A 23,748-nucleotide genomic window follows, 5' to 3' on the forward strand; every position below is an offset into this window, starting at 1 on the left:
GCACCAAACTCATGTTTTCTTAGTTTAACTTCCCTGTATTTGATTCTCTAAATTTTGGGAGCAATATCAGTTTAGTTATCTGGTATCAACTAACACTGGTCGATTTAATGTTTTAACTGTGAGACCTGCATGATTTTAGTTTCATCCTCTCAGGCTAACATAAATAAATATCCAAAACACAACATTATGTGGGAGATGTGTTCTGCCTAAATTATCTTCATTGTATTAATAATACATTGATAAACTTAAATTATCTGAACTCCTGTAAACTTTGGCATAAAACATCATTGTATGAGTAGAATGTAAATGGAAAGAAAAGCGTCTGGACTTCTCTAAGTTTCAAGAAGCTTCTTCAGATCTAGAGTCAAATGGTGGAGAGTCCCAGATTTAAACCCTATGGGAGTGTCCCCCCAAGAGGGACATGGACCCCCTATTGTTTATTACCAAAGGCCATAACCACCCTTAACTCACACATGCACTGATGAAGACAATTTCATGCAGTGGAATTCAGAACTGTGCATCCCCCCCCCCCCCCCCCCCCCCCCCCCCTACACACACACACACTTGTTGGCTGTAAGAATGATCTGTACATTTTTAATGGTAATAAAACAAAAATGCTTTAATAAACTTCAGTGTAACTGCACACAGGTTCTCATTAGATCTCATAAGAAGATGTTTTCACTACTTGTGTGATACAGAAAAGAAACTGTTAGAGTACCTATTATAGCTTAAGGACAGCAGTGACTCTGACATCTATATGTTTATTTGTTTGTCTGATGTTTCAGGAAATCACTTCTGCCACGTGGTTTCTGATTGATCTCATTGATTTAGCCATGAAGTCGAGCTCAGTTTTAACGGTTGAACCTGAATCTACGTCTATGGCTGTGACCGTCATTTCTGTGGCACCAAACTTGATTTGTAGTTTGATTTCACGATTCATGCCGCGTGCTGTGACAGGTGACTCAAGAATAATAGAACCAATTTTCTCTACTCCCCAGTCATCCACATACATTAGTCCTTGGATTTTTCTCTCTGTGCGATAAAATGCAAAGGTAATCGCTGTCTGATCTCTTTCTACTGGAGTGCAGCTGTACTCACTGGTTTTATCCCAGCCCACTTCCTCATTTTCCTTCACCAGTACACAGAAAATACCATCACACCACTCACCCTCTTTGTTTGTGTATCTCTTGTCTGCTCTATGCTTGGATGCATCAAACCTAAGAGACAAAGAAACCCCGTAAGTAAAGGCACTTATTCGAGATGCCACCAATGCTGGGTTTCTTCCAAACAGCACAGCTCCCTTCATGATTGCTTCTTGAGGATGAGAAGGACACAGAACTTTACACTGATCACTAAACTGATTGGTAATATGCTGACGCAGAATCAGGCTTTGAGCGTAGCCTCCGACTAACAGAATGTACTCAATGGTGAAACCTTTCTTCAGGATTTCTCTGAGACTCTTGGTGATGCCATTCAGACTCTCAGCAAAGAAAGATCGTACTTTCTCTTTTGAGATTTTGATGGATCCTTCATTCCAGGAAACACCTCTCAGCGTTTCAAAAAACTTTTCCATTTTCTGCTTTTCTTTTGCCATTGCACCCAGGTTAAATGGGCAGCTGATGTCCACATCATCATCATCATTCTCTTTTAAAACTGAGATATCATACATCATCTTCTGCATCTCTCCTGGATGCTTTTTTTCATATTCATCCCACAAACTATCACTGAAGATTTCTCTGAGAAACTCTTTGAATTTTTTATCCACAGTTTGTCCTCCCAAATCATTTCCAGAGGCCTTGTGCAGCTCTTTCAGGGCTCCTCCCTCCAGGACTTCATGAACAGTGATGTCAATGGTTCCACCTGCAACACATAGACAGTAATTAAAAATAAGTGATAGCATCTTTACAAATTATTCTCTCCTCCACCCTCCTAATGCAGAGTTTGGGGCCTTTATCACTCACTGGTGAATACACAGAACTATACACAAGTGTGTATATTGCCGCATACAATGATAAAGAGTTGATACAAATATATTTTAACAGTGCTAGACTGTATTACAGTGGAAACAAACTAATCGTTAAACCTGGAGCTCCTCTGTTTATTCACTGTACATCAGTCTAGAAACCCATAACAGTCTGGTTTCATGCTTCAATGGACAAATAATTTATCTAAATACAAACATACATAATAACATACTAAGTGTATATAAATATGATACAGGACATTTGTATGAAACTGTATATCTCAAAAAGTTGATTCTGTTCATCTGGACGTAGCGGTTTCAGTGGGAGAAACGTTTCATCACTCATCCAAGTGACTTCTTCAGTCTCAGCTGACTGCAGGTTTCCCCAGTCTTATAAACAGTTTGCCTCGAATTCAATGGACCCCCTAATGATCCTCTACCTAATCACATGAGCCATTGTCCCCCCCCCCCCCCCCCCCCCCCCCCCCCACACACACACACACACACATTTGCACTGATCAGGAGATGCTCTGCAGGCTACCTCATTGTATATCTGTATAGTGAAAGTAAAGGCATTCTCTTCTATTCTACCTAATCACATGAGCCAAGGCATGAAAATGGGTGTGGGTCACAATCAGCCAGGGTTTCGGGTGAGCTTATTGTGGAACCTAACCCCACCCTATAGTGTGATTTCCTGAGGTCAGATGGCCCAGGTTGTGAGTGGGCGTTAAGGTGTCTGGAAAGGGATGTCAAAACAGTTGGCGTCATAAACCACCACCTCTGTTCAATGATGGTCGCTCACAGTGGATATAAAAGGCTTCTATCTCTTTCAAACCATAAAAACATAAAAAAGTAAGAAAAACTGCACTTTGAAAACATAGAGTACCTCCACAGTCCACCACAATGTATTGTGTTCCTGAAGCCTGTTCAAATGTGACTCCACTGTTATTTTCTGTTTCAAAACCATCAGCTGGCAGCTTCTTACACCAGACTGAGGCTGCTTCTGGTTCCAGTGCAATAACAAGTCTGTCTTCCTTTCCTGCGGTCACAATTCCTGCCTATAAATCAAAGGTAAATAAATTCTTTTTCATTTTAAAACAACTGTACAGTACATATTGTCGTTTTACCTGCGTCGCAGCTTCTCTCATGAACTGTTTTGCTGAAGGATCCCAGAGGGCAGGTACAGTCACCACCCAGGTGAAGTCAGAGGCTATGAACTGCTTCCCACCAGCATTTTCTGAGATGAACTTCAGAGCGTCCTCCTTCAGGTATCTCAGAGCTTCTGTGAACACCTTCAGTGCCTTCATTGACCGTCCATTTGCAGCTTCAATTGTCACATCACTGTTAAGCTTCTATGATGGCAGACTGGATATTAGTTAATAGGTTTGTAATAGAAGTGGGTTTTGATAATCAATTCATCGATTAAAATCAATTCTTACTTGGATAACGTGATATCGATTCATTAAAATCCCGAATCGATTTTTAATATAAATGCATTTTGCCCAAAACGTCAGAATCTCAGGTTAAACTTCACAAAATCATTTCAACAACCACACAAAGAGCGGATCTGTCGACGCATCAGAGTCAGTGACCGACGGCACGTACACCGTATGCCATTGGGGCTGAAAGCCGACAGCTCACAGACTCTCTCTCTCTCTCTTTATATATATATATATATATAAAGAGAGAGAGAGAGAGAAAGAGAGATATCAGAATATTGATATAATCAGATCGTTACACTTACTTTGTCATAGAGGGACATCTTGAAGCATTCAAAGAAGAATTTCTTTCTGGCTTCATCACCTCGTGTTCTAAAATAAGCTGACTGGGCTTCATAACCAAAGCTGAGAAATTTTTCATGTTCATCAAAAAGGATGCAGGTCGGAGTCTTTGGGGTCCTCAGTGAAGTCTTTTTACCCCAGGACTTTAAACGAGGTTCAATTTCTGCGTCTCTTTTTGTCAGACTGAAAGCATATCCACTGTACGCAGTGCCAAAGTCTATCGCTATGATGTATGAGTTATCCATTGTGGAAACAGTGCTGAAGAGCAGCAGTTACAGAGTATTTATTAACAAACCAGGGGGCGGACCTCACTGAACTCCACCCCCTGGTCTGTGGAGTTCAGTGTAACAGTCGTACTTGTGTCAGACTGGAAAAAGACTTTCACTAAACAAGACAGGAGACACCACGATGAGTAAAGAAAAGAACAGCAGGTAAATACATTATATCAACCTTTGTCATCCGTATAAACTGGCAGATTTAAAGGTTACACTATTTAAAACTATTTAAACGTGAAAATGCCTAAATGCAATTTGAAGTTTTGTATAACAGTTTTCCTTAGTTTGAAATGATATGACAGAGTATGAAGTGCGCAGATAAGGTTTAGTATTTTTCCTCTCTGGATATAAATATCTGTGATATCAGTGTTTCCTCTTTACCTTCAAATTAGAGATTGTAATCAAGCAGCAGCTCCACAGGAGCTAAGGTAAGGATTCGCTCTTTTTTTAATATCATTTGATGTTTCTGATCAGAAATGTTTTAAATTGCTTCATTTACATGGTTTTCACAGCTGAGCACAGGATAGACTGCATGAATTATGCTCTATGTTGCTATATGATCATCTCATCATAAGATTTTACATTTTAGAAAAGCTCAATAAACATTAAAACTCTGAAATGAATTCTTCAAAATTGTTGTGTGTATTGTGAATAACTTTTCTAAAATGGTTTTAAACAGTTTCGCTGAGATGGGAAAAAAACTTCATGATGCCAAGTAAATATTTTTTCTCATCTTTCATAAATGCCTGAAGTTTTTCATTTCTTCTTTTTATTTGATCCTTTTTTTTAATCTGTTCACCAAGACTTTTGCTTTACATGCTGTATATTTGTCTCACAGTATGGTGGTGAAACAACAAGTGGAGGAACTGAATTTAGTTAAAGAGAGGTACTGTTGGTATAATCTGGTGAAACATCAAACTCTGCTGTACAAACTCACATAATTACACTCATATTGTTAAAGTATTTTAACAGTGAAATTTTAGTCTTTTGCAGACTGGTATGCTTGATAATACATATGCTTAATTACACTAAAACCATGAATTTTCTCTCACAGGTCTGTGAAACGTCTAGAGGAGGAACTGAATTTAGTTAAAGAGAGGTACTGTTGGCATATTCTGGTGAAACATCAAAGTCTACTGTACAAACCCACATAATTATACTAACATTGTTAAAGTATTATTTTAAACAGTGAAATTTTAGTCTTTTGCAGAGTGGTATGATTGATAATACGCATCAACTGAAAACCTGCTGGGATTAATTTTTCAAAATATTTTTTCCCAGTTTCAGTGAGTAAAAATCTCTCAAAAACAGTCAAAAAATCAGCACTGGTCGCAGACCTATGTTATTGATCATCAGCAAGTGTGAGCATATCTATAACCTCAATAAGGGAGGTTTTAGCAGTTTGTTCGTCTTGAAATTTAGTTTTCTCTAACCCACACCTGCCGCCTGCAATGACCTGAGCACAGAGTAGCCTGCTGAGCCACCTCCTGGTCAAGGCTCTTAGTGGAAACTGTCCGTAGCTCAGTGGACTGAAATAGGTGAAATTTGGACAAGGCCTTCAGCAGGATTGCTGGATTGAGCCAGATGACCACCCTGAGCATGGAGTTCACTAATCCTCCAGCAGCTCAAAAGAAGGACGCCAAAGGGTGCCGTAGAACATGTCCAGGTCTAAGGGGGGAGCCAGGGGCCCTGGCATGCAAATTTTAAGTTGCTGGCTGCCCTTTGGTGCCAGGAGATTAAAGTGGCCCCACTAAATGCTGAGTGTCCAACGCAAACTTCCTTAATTGCCTGATCACCACCATGCCATGTAGGTTCACCGCCTCCATCTGGGACTGAAGGAACTGCAGGATGTGAGAGTGCAAGACAAGGCACCAGCAAATATTATCACTGCAGCTTCTGAGCTTGGGTCAGAAGCTGCAGTGATACAAACGTAAACGGACACACAATGCCTCGACATATGGTACCACACAAAGCGCAAGTGGTCAACGATCGCTGGTTTTACTTCTGTACAGCCATTTTATATGTACACTGTTGGGCATGGATGGGCTAGCTGGAGTGTCTTAAAGAAATATTCATGTGTCGTAACCAAGGGGTGGGGAATCATTACATATGGAGAGGTAATGTAAATATACCAGAGAACATAACAATCTTCCTAGGAGTGGGCGTTTTACCAAATTCATCGCAAACCCAGGAACTCTACAGGCCTCAGTGAGCAGGTTAAAGGTCAATAATAATGACATCACAATTAGAAAAAAACTGCTCAAGCACGGCTGTTTGGGAGGGTTGTGAGAGAAATCTTCTTCCATATAAAAGAACATAGCTAAATGGTTTAGGCTTGCAAAGCTGGGGGTGAACAAAGCATAAGACTTCTGGCTGATAAAGTGACACATCACTGCAGGTTACTGCTGCTAAAGTATGTTCTACAAGATGCTGAATCAGGTGGTGGACTTGTACACAAAACTGTAGATACAGATGTATTTCTAATCATGGAGCTGACTGAATATATTACATATCGTGAATAACCTCTATATTATGTTTTTAAACAGTTTGGCTGAGATGGAAAAAAAAATTCATCAGGCAAAGTAAACATTTTTTTCTCATCTTTCATAAAAGTCTAAAGTTTCTCATTTCTTCTTTTTATTTCATTTTTTTAATCTGTTCACCAAGACTTTTGCTTTACATGCTGTATATTTGTCTCACAGTATGGTGGTGAAACATCAAAAGGAGGAACTGAATTCAGTCATAGAGAGGTACTGTTCGATTAATCTGGTGAAACATCAAAGTCTGCTGTACAAACTCACATAATTATACTAACATTGTTAAAGTATTATTTTAAACAGTGAAATTTTAGTCTTTTGCAGACCGGTATGCTTGATAATACATATGCTTAATTACTAGGGATGGGTATCGAAAACCGGTTCTTGCTGAGAACCGGTTCCCACTGTTTCAATTCCTTGGAATCGTTTGCCATTTTTGCAAACGATTCCCTTATCGATTCCAGTCGCCCCGAATGACGTCACCACGTTGCGGAGCGTCATTTACCTGGCAGGAAACACGGCGCCTAAGCGGCTCAAACGCTCAAAAGTTTGATTATACTTTATGAGAACCGATGACAACAGGGCAACTTGCAAAGTAGATATTTCATTTAAGGGAGGAAACACTACGAATATGCAAAAGCATTTGCTCACAAAACACGCGACGACACGCGTTTTTAATTCCGCTCCGGACTCGTGACTCTCAACCCAGCAGCAGCGCTAATGTTTGCACGTCCTCTCCCGTTAATGCGGCAGGTAAATAATCAACTAACAGTGCATATTATGTTAGCGCGATCTGCCTTATTACAAGACCTGCCATTACTGTACATGTAGGTGACCATGATGAGAGAGACAGACAGAGTCTGGCTGGCGCTCGCTGGCAGTTCTCGCTGCAGTCTACCGGTAGCGTCTCCTTTCAGGCCAGGATAGACTAATGTCACCGAGCAGTGTCTAAGTTTGTGGTCAAAGGCTTGCACCCATTTGCCACAGTAGATGCCCCGATTTTTGGTAAGTGAATGTGTTTAATTGTAGGCAGGGACATTACTGGATATTCTTGTGTAATTGCCACAGAACAATTTATGTTATACTTTGTTATTGCTACAGAAGAATGTTGCAGCTTTAAGGCAGGGATGACTCCTGGAGTTGCTTTCTCACTGCATATGCTTTATTTCACAATCAGATCGATTCGATAACAAAAACATACAGCAGCTCCTCTCCTACTCCTAGCCCTTCGCTGCGGTGGAAAAAAGAACGACTTCAATCCCCTTCAAGGAACATACGTACAAAATAGTTTTCCTGATACACCAATGGGGCGTTCAATGCCATCTTGTAAATATGAGTACTCTGGCAGAGTAACAGTTCAAATGAAAAATACACCAGAGCAAACAAAAAAAGAAGTGTGGGGTACCTTTGAACCAATGAACAAAGTATAACAATTTATACTTTTTAACATAACCCGACCCCGTCAATATGTGATATGTCTCACAAGAATATTTATTTTATTATTTTACATTTACAATTTTTTTTTCCTGGGGACCCTGTGACACCCCATTGAAGAGCCGTAGGCTGGATCTCTCAAGATCTCACTGTTGGGTTTGTAAGGCCATGTTACTCCTAAATTTCTATCTTGTTCAAAGAGAAGATATAAAACAAAGCTCTGAGCTAATCGACCTTAGTGTTCTCCTTTTTTTAAAAAAAAAAAGAGAATCGATAAAGAATCGAATCGTTAAACAGAATCGAAAATGGAATCGGAATCGTTAAAATCTTATCAATACCCATCCCTATTAATTACACTAAAAACATGAATTTTCTCTCACAGGTCTGTGAAACGTCTAGAGGAGGAACTGAATCCAGTCATACAGAGGTACTGTTGGCATATTCTGGTGAAACATCAAAGTCTACTGTACAAACTCACATAATTATACTAACATTGTTAAAGCATTATTTTAAACAGTGAAATTTTAGTCTTTTGCAGAGTGGTATGATTGATAATACGCATCAACTGAAAACCGGCTGAGATTAATTTTTCAAAATATTTTTTCCCAGTTTCAGTGAGTAAAAATCTCTCAAAAGCAGTCAAAAAATCCTATGCAACACTGGTCCAGTGCAGGACACTGGTCCAGTGTTGCATACCTTCAGCAGGATTGAGACAGATGACCACCCTTATCCCTGTAAATCAACTGAGCATGGAGTTCACTGGAGTTCATGGAGTTCCTTCAGTGGCTCAAAAGAAGGATGCCAAAGGGTGCCATGGAACAGATCAACAACTTCATAATAGCTTAATAACAGTGATTTACAATATCAAACAAAACAGAATTATTTTGTTAAAAGAAACAAATGTAGAATTTAAACTGTTAGTGTTGTTTTCTATATGTTTGGTATTATTTTTTTTAAAAAAATGATTGATCTGATATTGTTCACAGAATCTGCGTTTAACGATGAATGTATGATCTGATGCGTTTAACACATGAATTTGTTTGTTTTTAAATAGGTTGCGTGAAATGGAAGAAGTTTACAAAGTGAACCTCAAAAAACCAGGGTAATTAGATTTCTGCAATTTTTATGGACACTCATGAACCAGTATTTCTATCCACTGTCGCTCAATATACATGTCCATGATTATTTAGATCATTCTGTTCCTAATATTAGTTCATTTTAGACTTGAATTTTTATCCTCAAAATTTTTTTGAATTAATTGTTAAATTTCTTCCAAAAAGGCACAGACCATTTTTACACACTACTATTTTACTAACAGATTGGTTGTAAAAAATAACATTAAAAGTGGATGAAAATTGAAATTGAACCTGTATCGGAATAACTTCTTCTTTTTTTTATGTTTTAACAGTTTGGCTGAAATGGAAACATTTTACAAACACAAAATCAAAGAAGAAAGGTAAACACATTTTAATACATAAAAGACTTAAAAATGCTTCAAATCCACATTCAGGCTGTGCTTGTTATGGTCCTGGGTCATTGACCCGGTGTTTTGTGTTATTTGTGCCTCCCTTATGTTTGGTCTCTATGTTTCTTAGTTGCTCTGTCTCCCCTGTCAGCTGTATCACCTATTCAAGTCTGTATCTCAGTGTTACGTTTCCTGTTTTACTTTGAAGTTCTGTGTCCTACGTGAATGTATTGAGTTTTGCTTCCTTTTGGTGTCGTCATGTCTGATTTCTCCCAGCTGTGCGCTCCTTCTGTGTCTCATTCCCCTCGTTATTCCCCAGTGTATTTAAGCCCTGTGTTTCTCTGTGTCAGTGTTGTGTCCTCTCTCATGTGTCTGTGTCTCTTGGTGAATATATATTCCCATATGGAAAAGAAATAGTAAAACCTTATATGACTTATGAAAGTGGCCACTTTCTCATTACTTTCATATATTGTTTTAGTAAGTATCCAAAACATACAAGTTTCATTATATAATTTTTCAAGGGATCTTATATCTGTTTTCACTCTTGTATGCTTTTCATACAAGTTTCACACAAGACAGATACAAACTTTATAAGATTTATATATATATATATCTTTTCCATGTGGGTTAGTTTATATTTTTCAGTTTACTTTGGTCCTGTATCATTTCCATGTCAGCAATAAAGCTGCATTTTGAGTTTTTCCCGTGTGTTACAAGTTCTCCATTTTGGGTCCTCCTCCTGCCTGTACACAGCCGAATCATGACAGTAGTGACAGCCCACTTTTATAATTTGATTAATTTTTTTATTTATTATTTTATTAATAGAAACATGTGTGTCCTCAATCACAGCGACCTTCATAATATTTTGGAACAGAGATACATTTTTTTCCTTTTTCTACCCTGTACTCAAGATAAAAAATATATGTAATTTAGAAACTGACATGCAATAATAAAAGTGCAGATTGCAGACTTTTTAGGTATAAGCTGTTTAAATTTTGCAGAAATTACAGAAGTATTTTATACCTTAATGTTAGAGCACGCCAATGTGTCAAACACAGCGATGATATTTATATCAAGGTATTCATGTTCATAACTTTTAATTAAATGACTACTTGTTGTCTTTAAATGTGATTTTCTCCAGTTTTCATTTTTAAGGAACTCCTCTGTTGGTGTGGCTGTGTGCTTGTGAACACAGAATTAGTTTGGTGGATGTATTCTTATTTTTAGATTCAACTAAAAATAAGAATACTAACTCCGAAGGTCATGAAAAATTATTAATTTACAATTTTTTCAGATAATAAAGAAAATTGAAATCACTCACGAAACAAAAAATATCTATAGTCATGTGAACTGTGGAGCACAGAAACAAATCACTTATTTGTACCAAACACTATTCCACAGATCTGCACATGAAAAAACTAAAGAAGAGTATAAATCATTCAAAGACAGGTAATGTACAGAAACATGGATTTAACAGTGCTGTGTATGATGGTGCAGACATCACCACCTTTTGTTTTCATGTTCAACATTATCTATTATTATTATCAGAATGGCAGGGGAGGTTGATCTTACACTAAAGACGGGGAACTCTGAAAACATGAACAACCCAGTGAATGAAACCAGACTGAAAGAGATGTATAAAGAGCTGAGGAAGGACTGGGCTAGAATCAAGCCTGAAATGAAGCAGGCCGCTCAGAGCGACCCAGACCAAATCAAAGTTGGCATTCAGGTACATTATACAGTCTAACGAGGTGAGATCAGAGTGTAGTGTGAACTTTTTTTCTTGTATAAAAAATATTTTCATTCCCTCTGATGATTATAGCGCAACTTTCAATCTGGGGCAAATGTAATAGAGCAGAAGAAGAAAGAGATAGAGTCAGTATTTAAGCTTAATGCGGACAGCACTGAAGCATCTCAGAAGGTGCTAATGTGTTTTGGATGTGTTAAACATGATCACTAAAGCTATGTCCATACGTACATGGGTATATTGGAAAACACAGATTTTTCTATGCATTTGCACCTTTCGTCCACATGTAAACTGCGTTTTCAGTCACTGAAAACGGAGATTTTTAAAAACTCATTTTTTTTGGAAAATCTATTTTTGCTTTTACATGTGGATGAAAACTGAGAAAATGCTGCATCAAAGATGTGCGCCTTTTTTGACATCACACCCTGCGCCACGTTATCGTTTCGGTGAAAAGAATTTCTACAATTGCGGACTTACACAAAATACTCTTACTGTTAATTTTGCAGTGTTTAAATGCTTACATATACACAAATATATAATAAATATACACACAAAGTTACTGTTCCTCCACACATAGGACTCAGTTCTGCTTCTATGCGCCATCTTTGTTTACTCTTTCCCACCGAGGCTTCTAGACTTCAATTGCCCAAAATTTCTACACAGTTAGGAATATATCACCACCTGTTGTTTTGGCACGTTCCTGGCAGTGTTTTCCTTCATTTTGGGCATTTACATGTGGACGGGATTTTTTTTTTAAAAATGAAAATCTCTGTTTTCAAAAATACCCGTGTGCGTGTGGATGTAGCCTGAAGCTTCTGTGATAAAGATCAATGACAGGTTTCATTATTTGTTTCAGGTTCATGAATACACAAAGTTAACCATTCAGAACCTTCAACTTGCTGTTTACTACAGTTTCAAAGGCACTGCTGCTCAGGTTTGTTGGAGTTACAGATACAACATTACACACATTGTATATACACTACACTGTGCATTTGTGGGACAGCAATCAATCACAAGATGTTAAATTGTGTGTTTAATAAGAAACAGTAACTTAAACAGGACACTGGTTTTTTTTGGACTAAATGTTGTTTGTAGCCATGTAAACTTGAATAATTTCTCAATGGCAGGGGTTCCACGGACAGGAAGGTGAAACTCATAGCTTCAATAACCTTACCCAGAAGTGCCGCTGGCTGAGCAGATTATTGGTGCTGAACGATCCCCCTCTTCAGCCTGACTGGAAAAATCATCATCCAGGGCAAGATGCTTGGAACGTTTTCCCACAAGAGATCACAGCTGAATCTGCCACATCACTCTGCCAGGACCACTCTGAAAATGTTGTTGGATGTAGTTTGACATCCCAGCATCCAGACGTGAACCAGAGTGAAGATAAAATGATGATGTGAGTTCCAACCAAGGTATGGAAAAATTCACTGGGTCCAAGAGGTAAAACCTTACTAAGACATCACCCCCACCCTACTGAGTTGTTGGGGTTAGTGGAGGTTAGTGGAGGTTGAAACAGCCGGGTAGGGATCTCAAGACTGCACTGTCGGTGATAGGTGGTGTTTTAAGTCACCACCTGTGTTCATCCCTGAGAGGAGTAAAGGTCTACAGAATCTCACCACTGTGAGGAACCTTGGACTCATTTTTGACCAGGATATGTCCTATTAAACAAATATGTAGGACTGCTTCCTTCCATTTGAGCAATATCTCTAAAAGTAGAAATATCCTGTCTCAGAGTGACCTTTAGCTAGTTATGCTACAATAGTTGTAGGCTGCTGGGGATTCCCATGATGTATTGAGTATTTCTTCTTCAGTCACCTTCCTCACTCACTATGTGTTAATAGACCTCTCTGCATTGAATCATACTTATTATTAATCTCTGGCTCTCTTCCACAGCATGTCTTTTATCATGTCTTCATTCTCTTACCACAACCGGTCGCTGAAGATGGCCGCCCCTCCCTGAGTCTGGTTCTGCCTGAGGTTTCTTTTTTCCCTTCCCACTTCTCCCAAAGTGCTTGCTATATGGGACGTGTGATTGTTGGGTTTTTCTTTGTATGTATTATTGTAGGGTCTACCTTACAATATAAAGCAAATGCTGTTGTGATTTGACACAGTATAAATAACACTGAATTGAACATGAACACCTGTCCCCCTCTGTTGACACGGCCCCATGAGCTCCCTGCACCACCTCGCCACTGCAGCAGGCCAGAAGCCACAAGTTCAAAAAATATTTTCCCTTAACTGACAGTAGCACTACGTTTGTCAAAGTGGAGGGTGTAGTTTGGTAACAGAGTCTGTCCTCAGGTTGGGTGTTGGTATATTTGAGATTTTCTTTTGCTCATCATTTCCTCAACATTTAAACATGAAGGATTAAAGTACATCAAAAACTGGAAAGAAAACTACTGTAAAGAAATAAAGTTGAATAGAAAACACAAGTTTTTATTCTGCTTTTGCTGTTAAAGGAACTTAAGTTAAATACACATTATGACTACAACTTGTCAGGGACTCAAAATGGAGACCAGAGGAGAGTCAGGTTGTGATACGTTAGGCAAATCAGTCCCACATGTCTTAGTAAAATATAAATGATTTGAATTTCAAATTTGATGCAAACTTTGTGCTCATGTAAAATTTGCAGTCTCTTCTTTGTGTTGTGTGCTGCTTCAGTGCCAAGATAACCTCAGAGCAAATAAATAAAACCAGATTCTACTGAAGCTTTCTGCACTTCATGGGATTTCATAGTTTATTTAGAAGTCTTTATAATGTGTCTGGAAAGGCTGCAGGGGGCTCGCCTGCAGCCACTGTTGGTCAGACAGAAAGTTTCCAACATTCATTCTCTGATTTTAATCCTAAAACATGTTAATGACATAAAACTCGTTATGCATTGCTCATATGGATTAAGCTTTGCTGCAGGTTTTACTCTGTTAAATACACAGAAAAAAGTGCACATGTTACAAAGTTCCAACAACTGAGCTTAATACAAGTGATGAAACAGCTGAAGCTTTGAAGCCATATGGAGGTCAGATATAAACACTATGAGCTGTACTTATAAACAGGACATTTATTTATGGATTTATGACATTTATTCTGCTCCTCAAGCATATTTATAGTTTATACTTTATATAAGCATGATGACTGACAGAAGATTGTGCGAATGTGGTGAAGAGTAAAGACGCACACACACCTTTCAGTCTCGATGTACACATACACACACCCTGTAAACAAGTCTGAACTTGACTGGAATGCATTCAGCTGCTGGCTGATGAGAAGTCACATGTTCAGTGGTTTGTAAAATACACTGCTTCGTATGATTAGGTTAAAACTCGAATGACCATAACGAAACAGGGGAAGCAAAACTGAACAGAACGCACACTGATACATACGACTTCCACAATAAAATAAGAAACATGATGCAGGAGTGGAGGAGACTCAAAGGGCCAAAACACAGGGAAAAAAATAATAAGCAAAACTAAAAAAGAACAACCCAGGCACGACAGAATAAACCTTTAGAAAATCAAAGTGACTTAAACATAATACAAAATGCCAAAAAACACACAAAAGACCCAGAACCATGACAGCAACATTTTCATTATTTCATTATTGTAGAAATTACTATAGATAACCTTTATTTTGTATTATTATTATATGTATTATTATTATATGGACGTGCAGAAAAAAATGGATGGAGGACTTGTAATGTCTCTTCAGTAAAGTGACGCTGAATATGAGGGGTACTTGAGCCACACTTAGTTTCTGTTGCGCAGACGTGATTATAAAAGCTGTTGTTCCGTATTCTCTCTGGATTCCTGTTGAATCGTCAAACAGCACACAGCTCACCCTCCTGAACTTTGCTCCAAGCAACCATCAATGGAAACTAGAGGGATCACTGATCCTCCTCCTAATTAACCTTTAGTGGACTTTATGAAAACAGTCTTAAATCTTCCTTACACTCATTGGCTGTGTGTTCACTTTTAAATCACACATATTAAACATAAAACAAGCAAGCTCTTTACTGTTATTGTTAACCTTTTATTCTGTGGCCGGGAATTAAAGACATAATCTGGCTCTAATTGGCTACTCTGTGCCTTTTCCTGTAATTAGAAGCAACAAAATGAAGCTGATGTTACAGATTTCAGCTGTTACACCTCTTCCTATGATCTGTCACTAAGTCCTTCTTATGTATGTTATGTTAGTATAACTAACTTTTGCAGGATATCACAGGTTGTTTTTAACTGTTTTAGACAGACTGTTTTTTTCTTTTTGTTCCCTGATTTTTAAAACTTGCACGGGAGGATTTTATTTTGAGATCCATAAATCACATATTGTGGGAGTGCAGAGTTAGAGGTACTTCAAACCACTGAAATATAGAAAGGAAGCTAATATTTTTATACTTTTTGCATATTTTTGTACATACATAGATAACATAAAATGTGCATAAAAATGCAAATAATAAAAATACAGTGTAAAATAATGACTTAGCTCTGTTGTTTCTTATTTATGTGACTGGATTGGAAGACTGGCTGAGGTGAAATCTAATTTTCTTCTTCTAAATTGAGACAAAACCGAGGTCATTGTAGTCTGTGCAAAAACTCAGATACGTACTTTATACAGCATTAACTTGGTCTTTAGTTTGGGAGTGCAATCGTGTTTTGGGTCCTGCATTGATCAAACACGCCTCTACGCCTGTAGAATATAAAAGAAAAAAGAAACAGCATCCTGCTCGTCATTGTGTTACACAACTAAACCTCTGACCACACTGTTCATCGTTTTCTCTGCAGTCAAACTCAGATTTAACCTCCAACAGGTGTTTCTATGCCTAGTAATTAGATTTAGTTTTAAATGAATGGCACAATGATCAGAAATATCCGCCCTTCCAATTGTGCATTCAGTTACTCTATGTAGATCCCATCTGTTCATTAAGGCAGACGACCAAATCAAGAAAGACATAAAGCAATACATAGAGGAAAATTCCACAGAAGAAATTAGCCCAACAGTGTTTTGGGATGCATTCAAAGCTGTACTCAGAGGGAAGCTTATTGCCATAACTTCAAAACAACACCAAATGAGGAAGGCCCTGTACCTTAGCCGGGTGGAGGAATCGAAAATCACGGAAATATTATACCGAACTACTCAGAATGTTCAGCTCCAAGACAAAATCAAAACACTAAAAAAGGAAATTGACAATATATTGACTGAAGAAGTGGAAAAAAACATCTGACAAACAAACAAACAAAAAACAGGATTATTATGACAACGGCCCAAAGGCAGCTAGACTGTTAGCACGCCGTCTTAGACAGCAGCAAGCTGCTAATACAATTCACAAGATTAGGGACCCATCTACAGTACAAATATCTTACAGTATAGCCAGGAAGCAATAGAAGAAACATTTAGGAAATATTATGAAAACTTGTACAAATAACCATGTTCCTCAAATAAAGAAAACTGGGTCACATGAACAAGGACCATGCATTATTGTCTCTGTCTCCCTTTGTTCTTGGTCATGTCTTCCCTTATGGTTGTGTACTTCCTTGTGTGTTACAGTTCCGGAATATTTACACTAGACCTGTTTTTCTTGTGTTCTGGGAAATCTCACCATTAAAGCTGTTTTGGAGTTTTACTTTATGCTTTTGGAGTCCTGCCTTTGGGTTCTAAACCACACAGCTGAACCTGACATTAGCACGTTTGGTTTTGCCTTCTTCTGCAAAAAATCCTGTCATATGTATGGCATGTGTTTTTCTGTCGCTCAGTTGGAAGAATTATACAAGAAAAACAGGGAAAATTAGAAACTGACAGGAGGGAGGAGTGAGTAGTTCCATGAAATCATGTGACCACAGAACATCAGTCCCTCCTCTGGTGCAGTATAAAACCTCTAAACGTTTACTTCTCTTTGTTCTTTTTGCTGCACGGAGCTTCCTGAAACAATTGAGGTAAGTTCACTTCGAATGATGGAATCAGTCAGAAATGATGAAATTACAAAATTATCTTGAAATTACGCTGCAGCTCTTAAAATTTAGTTGCTATGTTTTTCATCAGATTTCATGAGTAATCTTTACAGACATCCTTGTAAAGAACTGGAAACTTGTATATCAGTAAATCCAGTTGGGAATACATATTAGAAATATGTGCTTGAGTGTTCATTTGTTATGTGATATTTAACAATGAATATTCTTTCTGACCAACAGTTCACAGAAAACAGAAAAACCTTGTTGCCACTGCACAATGAGACATTTGCTGCTATCTGGGAGATACCTGATGAGGGGTAAAACAATCTAAAGTACACCTTTTAAACTATCAGAAACAAAAATATTTAATAAGATAAAATAGAATAATTATATATCCTTAATAGACTCTGTGTGTAAGTGAAGGTAGAAGCATACTAGTACTATTTACTAGTACTGTCAGCGTTAATCTCATTAAAATGATGTTAACGCCATAACCACATTAACCACATTAACGTGGTAAATCTCCGTCAACGTGTTAGGTCATTAACGTGTTAGCGCTGTCCAGCCCCACGCACGGGGCGATCCGCGACTCTAATTATTAATAGAACTAAGTCATGTGTAATCTTCGATTATTTTCAAAGAAATGTGATACATGTGAACCTGTCAAATTGTTTTTATGTCTCTGAAAATGGCTGTAATTCCAAACAGTTAATGAAAAAAAAGTAAAGCTCCTTAAATTACAACTAAAACTGTGCACTTCAGTCCCATCTTGACCGTTTGTACCCAACTGGATATTTAAACCAGAGAAAAAACCTACAAAAAGGGTTTTGTTGTCCAAAACTCCTGAGTGATTCACATATTTGTTTTGAATTTTTTTGGTGCTACCATGCTGAGTTTTGGAGTCAGAGCCACAGATTGTGTTATGTGGATGAAAAAGGAAAGCCCCAATGTAGGGCTGCACCGATACCACTTTTTTGGAAACGAGTACGAGTACTTGCATTTCAGTACTCGCCGATACCGATACCGTGTACTTAATAAAAACATGATTTAAATTTACAGGTAACAGCTTTAGTCCTATAATTTAACAAAAAAACAAAACAAAACAAAAAACAAGTGACTTGTTTGGAATTAAGAACATTTATTTAAAATGAAAAGCATGTTGTCTGCAACATATTACTTCTTCTCTACTTCTGTAATTCTTCTCTCAGCTCTGAGCTGCAGCCGGGGCCTGGGGGCGGGCACTCGGGGCCTGGGGGCGGGCACTCAGCGCCTGTGATTAACCCCTTACGTGCCGCTCAAACATAGACAGGTCTCAGACCGTGGTGTCGGTCCCAGGTATCGGGGGACTTTAAACGAGTACGAGTACTTTAGAAAATGTGGTATCGAGGCTGATACCCGATACCGGTATCGGTATCGGTGCATCCCTACCCCAATGTATCGACTTATACAAGCAAGCTTTATTACAGGCTCACACATTATGTCGCTGTTGTGCACAAACACACAAATTGGCTAACTGGGGGAAAATAATGCACTAATAAAAAATTTACTCACCTAAACTTCCAGGTTGATCTGTGTCTGTGTCTCCTGTCAATCAATGCAGCCACATCCCTGACTGAATAATTCAGTGTACAAATAATAAAAAAAGAACACTTCAGTCAGATTTGATAAATAGGAAATATTCACAGAAATTAAAATTCTTTTTTCAAAAAGGCTGTAAATATCCATTTCAATTTCATTTCAATGAAAAGTTGAATATGGGGGCTGACTCTCTTTTGGAGGTCAAGTTTTAAACAATCGCAAGGTGAGGAATGAATTATGAAATGCATGGTGATAATCAGGGACCTAACAACTGTCAGTTATTCTTTTTTCTTTCTGCAGCAAACTTGAGGCAGGTAGGAACAGTGACCCATTCCAGAGGGATGTTCAACAGGATGTTTAACACTGCATACAGCCGCCCCCTCCAGTGTTTCAGAAGTACAAGAACCCTGTCTGTGCCAGCAACTTTGTTGGGTTTGACGTGGCTGAGGGGCCGTTTCATTTCATGGGTCCCTGTCACCAGTGCAGATGATGGAGAGAAAAAAGAGTCATCTTGGTTGAGCATCATCAGATCATGGTAGATAAAAATATTTCAGGAAAAAATGTGAAAATAACACAAAATACATTTTTTGCGATTTCAAAAGCTAAAAACACAAATGATTCTGCTCTCAGGCTGTTGTAGGGATCCTGCATACATGAAATCATTATTTAATAATAACATGTAAACTGGAATTTCAAGGCTAATTTTAAGTGACTGAAACTGTAAAATAGAGGAGGTGGAGCTGAAGAGTTCAAAATCTTCATTGTGAGTGAGCAGGATGGACAGGACGTGAAATGTTTAGTTAAGATCAGGTAAACCAGTTCGGATATGTGCAGAGGAGGGAAAGTGGAAAGAAGACGTAAACTATGAAGCTGCCAGGCAGGAGGAAAAGAGGAAGAACTCAGAGAATATTCATGGGTTTACTGGAGGGGGACATGCAGAGGGTTGACTTGATAAGGGAGGATGCTCAGATGATCTAAGGTGTGGAGAACCTTAGAGGAAGCAGCCAAAAGAGGAAGAGGAAAGTAATTGCAAATGTGAACTAACCATTTTTAAATCATTTTTCAGGTTTTGTAACAACTCACAAATCACCCTCGAAATGGATCGGGTCCATCCAGAACCTCCTGTTCTCTACAAGCCGAGATCAAAGAACGTGAAGTCTGGAACTTTTACAATAATTACTGTTGGTGAAAGAAATCCAAACAAGCCAAATAAAACCATCTTACTTGTGGGTGAAACAGGAGCAGGAAAATCTACTCTGATCAATGCTTTGGTCAACTACACGATGGGAGTGAAGTGGGAGGATGAAGTCTGGTTTAAGATCGTAGAGGAGGAGGAGAAAAGTCAATCAGAAAGTCAGACATCAGATGTGATCGTGTACGAGATCTTTGGTTTTGAAGATGAAACTCTGCCCTACTCTCTGACCATCATCGACACGCCTGGATATGGAGACACCAGAGGGAAAGAAAATGAAAACATGATCAGTCAACAATTATTGGACTTGTTCAGGTCAGATGATGGAGTTAATGAAGTTCATGCAGTAGGTCTGGTGATGAAGGCAAGTGAGAATCGTCTGACTGACCGACTGAAGAACGTTTTCAGTTCAGTCATTTCTCTGTTTGGAAAAAACCTGGAGAAAAACATTGTGGCCCTGTTCACACACTCAGATGGTGTAACACCTGAAAATGCTCTTGAAGCTCTTGAAGCTGCAAAAATAAAATGTGCCAAAAATGAGAAGAAGCCAGTTTGCTTCCTGTTCAATAACTGCCAACATAAACAAAGAACAGAGGAACAAGAACAAAATTTGAAAGCTGCTCATGGACTTTCAGAGAAAGGAATGAGAGGTTTCATAGCATTTCTGGGAAAAACTGCTCCTCAGAAACTGGAGAAAACTAAGGAAGTTCTGGATGAACGCCAAAACCTCCAAAATCTGATAGAGAAAATTCAGGCAATTGAAATGAAACAGACAGAAAGAACACAGATTTTGGAAGGTCTGAAGAAAAATCAGTCCATTGTTGAAATTGATGAAACCTACAAAGTTAAAGAACCTATCAATGGTGGGGAATGGGGGATTTTGTTTTATGATGGAGCTACATCTTGTCAGTTATGTGAGGAAACCTGTCATTATCCATGCACAACGGCCTGGTGTCCTGAAATGTGTGGCGTCATGAAAAATGGCTGCTGCATTGTTTGTATCAACAAATGTCCTGCATCTGCTCATGTGAAAGAAATGCAGAGATATGTGACTAAGACAAGGAGAGTAAAGAAGACTTGGGAAGAAATAAATAAGAAATATCGAGAGACAGAAACTGAACGTGAGAACAAGTCGAGTCTTATGGAAAACATTAAAAAGCAAATTAACCAACTGACAGCAGAGAAGTTACAGTTACTGGATGAGTCGTATCAACATGTTGTCAGACTGGAGGAGATCGCTCTGAAAGCTGATTCAGTGTCCGATATTAATTACTTGGACTTCCTGATTGAGAAGATGAACGAGATAGAGAAAGTTCAGAAACTGAAGGAGATGAGAAGCAGAATGAAGCAGAAGCAGGACAAAGGAACCAGAAATTCTCTGCATTAGGTGAACATCATTCACAAGCTCCCAACTCCTACAGCAAATAATTTTACATGTTAAAATATCTACAAACAAATGTAATGTATGAAGAATTCTTAAAATGTAATTACCTAACAACAAATAAATAACACATCCATCTTCTTCTGCTTATCTGGTATTAACCTCGATTCTTTTGTCCCCATGATAGAACAGAGAAAACTCGACTCATAGTGGTCAAACATTTATAATTATTTATTTAAATGGGGGATGTCCCATATGAAGTGAATTCACTTCATATGGGACAGATGTGAGGCGTGACACAGAACACTAGACAGTGGTGTAATTGTGTCAGAGCAGGTTTTAATGTTCCGATAAAAGTAAAATGTCACAAACTCCTCAGGGACAATTCTCATGTTTTCATGATTATATTCCTTCATCTGTGCATGTGTATAACCCATCTTATGGAGTTTGTTAGGTGAGGCTGTGTGCAGACAGGAATAGGACCCAAGGTGCAGACTCCGGAGACAGTCGTGAACTCAAAAAGGCTTTAATTTGGTACTCAAAATATAACATAACTGAAAAAACTCAAAACAAACTTAAACTGGAGGAATGACAGAACACACAGCAAAGAAAACAGTAGATCACGACACGGTAGTGATGGGACGTTCTGTATCGAGGCTTCGGAGCGTGTGTCGAGTAATGGAGGGGGCGTTTCCGCGAAGCGCGTATCGAGGCTTGCTTCATTTATGGGAGGAGCTGAAAATGATGACGTCCGAAGCCTCGCTGCCCGGCTGTACCACGTGACTGGTTCATGAAGCGGTTCGAACTTTGCCGCAAATAATCATTTTCCATACTGCCAGCATAAATATACACAGTATACTGCCATCACTACAATATACATGTTTTACACACTCCTTTTGTTGTTGACATTTACAGGCTGTGTGCAAAATGCCACACTCTTCAAATTCATGCCAGCTATTATTTTTACGTCCAGTAGGTGTCCTGCTAGAGCTTAGTAGTGATGGGACGTTCTGTATCGAGGCTTCGGAGCGTGTGTCGAGTAATGGAGGGGGCGTTTCCGCGAAGCGCGTATCGAGGCTTGCTTCATTTATGGGAGGAGCTGAAAATGATGACGTCCGAAGCCTCGCTGCCCGGCTGTACCACGTGACTGGTTCATGAAGTGGTTCGAACTTTGCCGCGAGATATGACAGCGATATAAACCCCTCAGACTTCATTCAAAATGTGGGTGTTTGATGGAGAGTTGCGGTTAGTGAGAGTTTGGAGACAGTTTGGAGGTTTATGAGAGTGAGGAGAGAAAGTCAGGAGAGAATGGAGCCAGCTAAGAAGAGGAGGATGTCCTCCCCTGTGTGGGAACATTTTGATCTTATTCCTCCCAACAAGGTATGTAAATTTCTACAGAAGATGTATTTTCATGATACTGATGGTGCAATACAATTTATGTTAGCTGTCTTGACTTTTGTACAAGGTGAAGTGTTTGCTATGTGCCAGGGAGCTGGGATATAACAACAACACCTCATCCATGCTTAGGCACCACAGAGAATAAGGGAACACCGATTGTGGAGCAAGACCAGGTGAGCCATCAAATGCAATGATAATATAGGATGCAGTAATGTTACTAAATGATATAACAATATTATACAACTGTTATAAGTTACGTGTGTGATATTTATATTTGTGCTTTATCTTTATTGTCTTTCCTCAGGAGAACAATCTCAAATAGATGAAGACCTGGTCAGCATGGTGATTGAGGACTCCCAGCCATTTAGCATTGTGGAGGACAAAGGATTCAAAAGATTTGTTAAATCATTAAATCCTAGCTATGTTCTCCCCACTAAAAGGTTATAAAAGCAGTGAAAATGTAGTTTTTACAGAATAAAATGTGAACAGGCAGGACTGAGGCTCAAAGCCTCAGTGTTTAGCTGTCCATACCTCAACGTTACAAAAGCACAACTACTGTCCACACCCCAACCACACCTCACCTCACAGTAAATGATCATTTCCATTTCAAGCATTTCCAAATAATCATTTTCCATACTGCCAGTATAAATATACACAGTATACTGCCATCACTACAATATACATGTTTTACACACTCCTTTTGTTGTTGACATTTACAGGCTGTGTGCAAAATGCCACACTCTTCAAATTCATGCCAGCTATTATTTTTACGTCCAGTAGGTGTCCTGCTAGAGCAAATGAAGCTTCATGAAGCTTCGCGTTGGGGTGAACCAATTGGATGAAAAGCTCCAGTGCTTCATGGGGCTTCATCTGCCCATCACTACCTGCTAGAGCAAATGAAGCTTCATGAAGCTTCGCGTTGGGGTGAACCAATTGGATGAAAAGCTCCAGTGCTTCATGGGGCTTCATCTGCCCATCACTACACAACACAGACACAAAGAAACACAGGGCTTAAATACACAGAGGGAGCAATCAGGGAATGGATAACAGGAGGGAAA

The 23,748-nt window shown here is 38.8% G+C and overlaps 3 protein-coding genes and 1 long non-coding RNA gene across 5 annotated transcripts; 3 read left to right on the forward strand and 1 right to left on the reverse strand.

Moving 5' to 3' along the window:
• Positions 1 to 575: 575 nt before the first annotated feature.
• Positions 576 to 3,989, reverse strand: LOC113018113 (heat shock 70 kDa protein 12A-like). Of its 2 annotated transcripts, none has more exons than XM_026161172.1 (4): positions 3,708 to 3,989; positions 3,091 to 3,315; positions 2,850 to 3,021; positions 576 to 1,860 (listed from the first exon to the last, which is right to left on the reverse strand). In XM_026161172.1, exons 1-4 carry the CDS (start codon positions 3,987 to 3,989, stop codon positions 782 to 784), a joined length of 1,758 nt encoding a protein of 585 aa, XP_026016957.1. In that variant the 3' UTR covers positions 576 to 781. The 2 variants fall into 2 exon arrangements, with proteins under 2 accessions (XP_026016957.1, XP_026016958.1); XM_026161173.1 differs by having other exon boundaries at positions 3,091 to 3,328; positions 3,708 to 3,761.
• A 129-nt stretch (positions 3,990 to 4,118) lies between these two features.
• Positions 4,119 to 5,096, forward strand: LOC113018103 (uncharacterized). Its single transcript, XR_003271700.1, has 5 exons — positions 4,119 to 4,175; positions 4,412 to 4,447; positions 4,699 to 4,734; positions 4,858 to 4,905; positions 5,074 to 5,096. It is a non-coding gene; the product is annotated as an uncharacterized LOC113018103 (long non-coding RNA).
• A 1,487-nt stretch (positions 5,097 to 6,583) lies between these two features.
• Positions 6,584 to 13,282, forward strand: LOC113018122 (uncharacterized). Its single transcript, XM_026161179.1, has 10 exons — positions 6,584 to 6,601; positions 6,722 to 6,769; positions 8,373 to 8,417; positions 9,045 to 9,092; positions 9,399 to 9,446; positions 10,857 to 10,904; positions 11,004 to 11,184; positions 12,059 to 12,136; positions 12,330 to 12,601; positions 13,099 to 13,282. The coding sequence occupies exons 2-10, from the start codon at positions 6,723 to 6,725 to the stop codon at positions 13,163 to 13,165; spliced, it is 834 nt and encodes a 277-aa protein (XP_026016964.1). The 5' UTR covers positions 6,584 to 6,601; position 6,722; the 3' UTR covers positions 13,166 to 13,282.
• Positions 13,283 to 13,779: 497 nt separating this feature from the next.
• On the forward strand, positions 13,780 to 21,433 carry LOC113018119 (uncharacterized). Its single transcript, XM_026161177.1, has 4 exons — positions 13,780 to 17,126; positions 17,382 to 17,458; positions 19,020 to 19,254; positions 19,786 to 21,433. The coding sequence occupies exons 1-4, from the start codon at positions 17,014 to 17,016 to the stop codon at positions 21,296 to 21,298; spliced, it is 1,938 nt and encodes a 645-aa protein (XP_026016962.1). The 5' UTR covers positions 13,780 to 17,013; the 3' UTR covers positions 21,299 to 21,433.
• Positions 21,434 to 23,748: the final 2,315 nt, after the last annotated feature.

The sequence above is a fragment of the Astatotilapia calliptera genome, unplaced genomic scaffold, assembly GCF_900246225.1.
Source record: "Astatotilapia calliptera unplaced genomic scaffold, fAstCal1.2 U_scaffold_4, whole genome shotgun sequence".
NCBI lineage: Eukaryota > Metazoa > Chordata > Actinopteri > Cichliformes > Cichlidae > Astatotilapia > Astatotilapia calliptera.

Coding starts and splice junctions, on each gene's coding strand:
- LOC113018113 (XM_026161172.1), bottom strand. CDS start 3,989: ATGGATAACTCATACATCATAGCGATAGACTTTGGCACTGCGTACAGT. Junction 3,316..3,707: donor AGATGTCCCTCTATGACAAA/GTAAGTGTAACG, acceptor CTGCCATCATAG/AAGCTTAACAGTGATGTGAC. Junction 1,861..2,849: donor CATTGTGGTGGACTGTGGAG/GTACTCTATGTT, acceptor TATGTGTTGCAG/GTGGAACCATTGACATCACT.
- LOC113018119 (XM_026161177.1), top strand. CDS start 17,014: ATGAAATCATGTGACCACAGAACATCAGTCCCTCCTCTGGTGCAGTAT. Junction 17,459..19,019: donor TGGGAGATACCTGATGAGGG/GTAAAACAATCT, acceptor TTCTTTCTGCAG/CAAACTTGAGGCAGGTAGGA. Junction 19,255..19,785: donor TTGAGCATCATCAGATCATG/GTAGATAAAAAT, acceptor ATCATTTTTCAG/GTTTTGTAACAACTCACAAA.
- LOC113018122 (XM_026161179.1), top strand. CDS start 6,723: ATGGTGGTGAAACATCAAAAGGAGGAACTGAATTCAGTCATAGAGAG. Junction 9,447..10,856: donor CACAAAATCAAAGAAGAAAG/GTAAACACATTT, acceptor ACTATTCCACAG/ATCTGCACATGAAAAAACTA. Junction 12,137..12,329: donor TCAAAGGCACTGCTGCTCAG/GTTTGTTGGAGT, acceptor TCTCAATGGCAG/GGGTTCCACGGACAGGAAGG.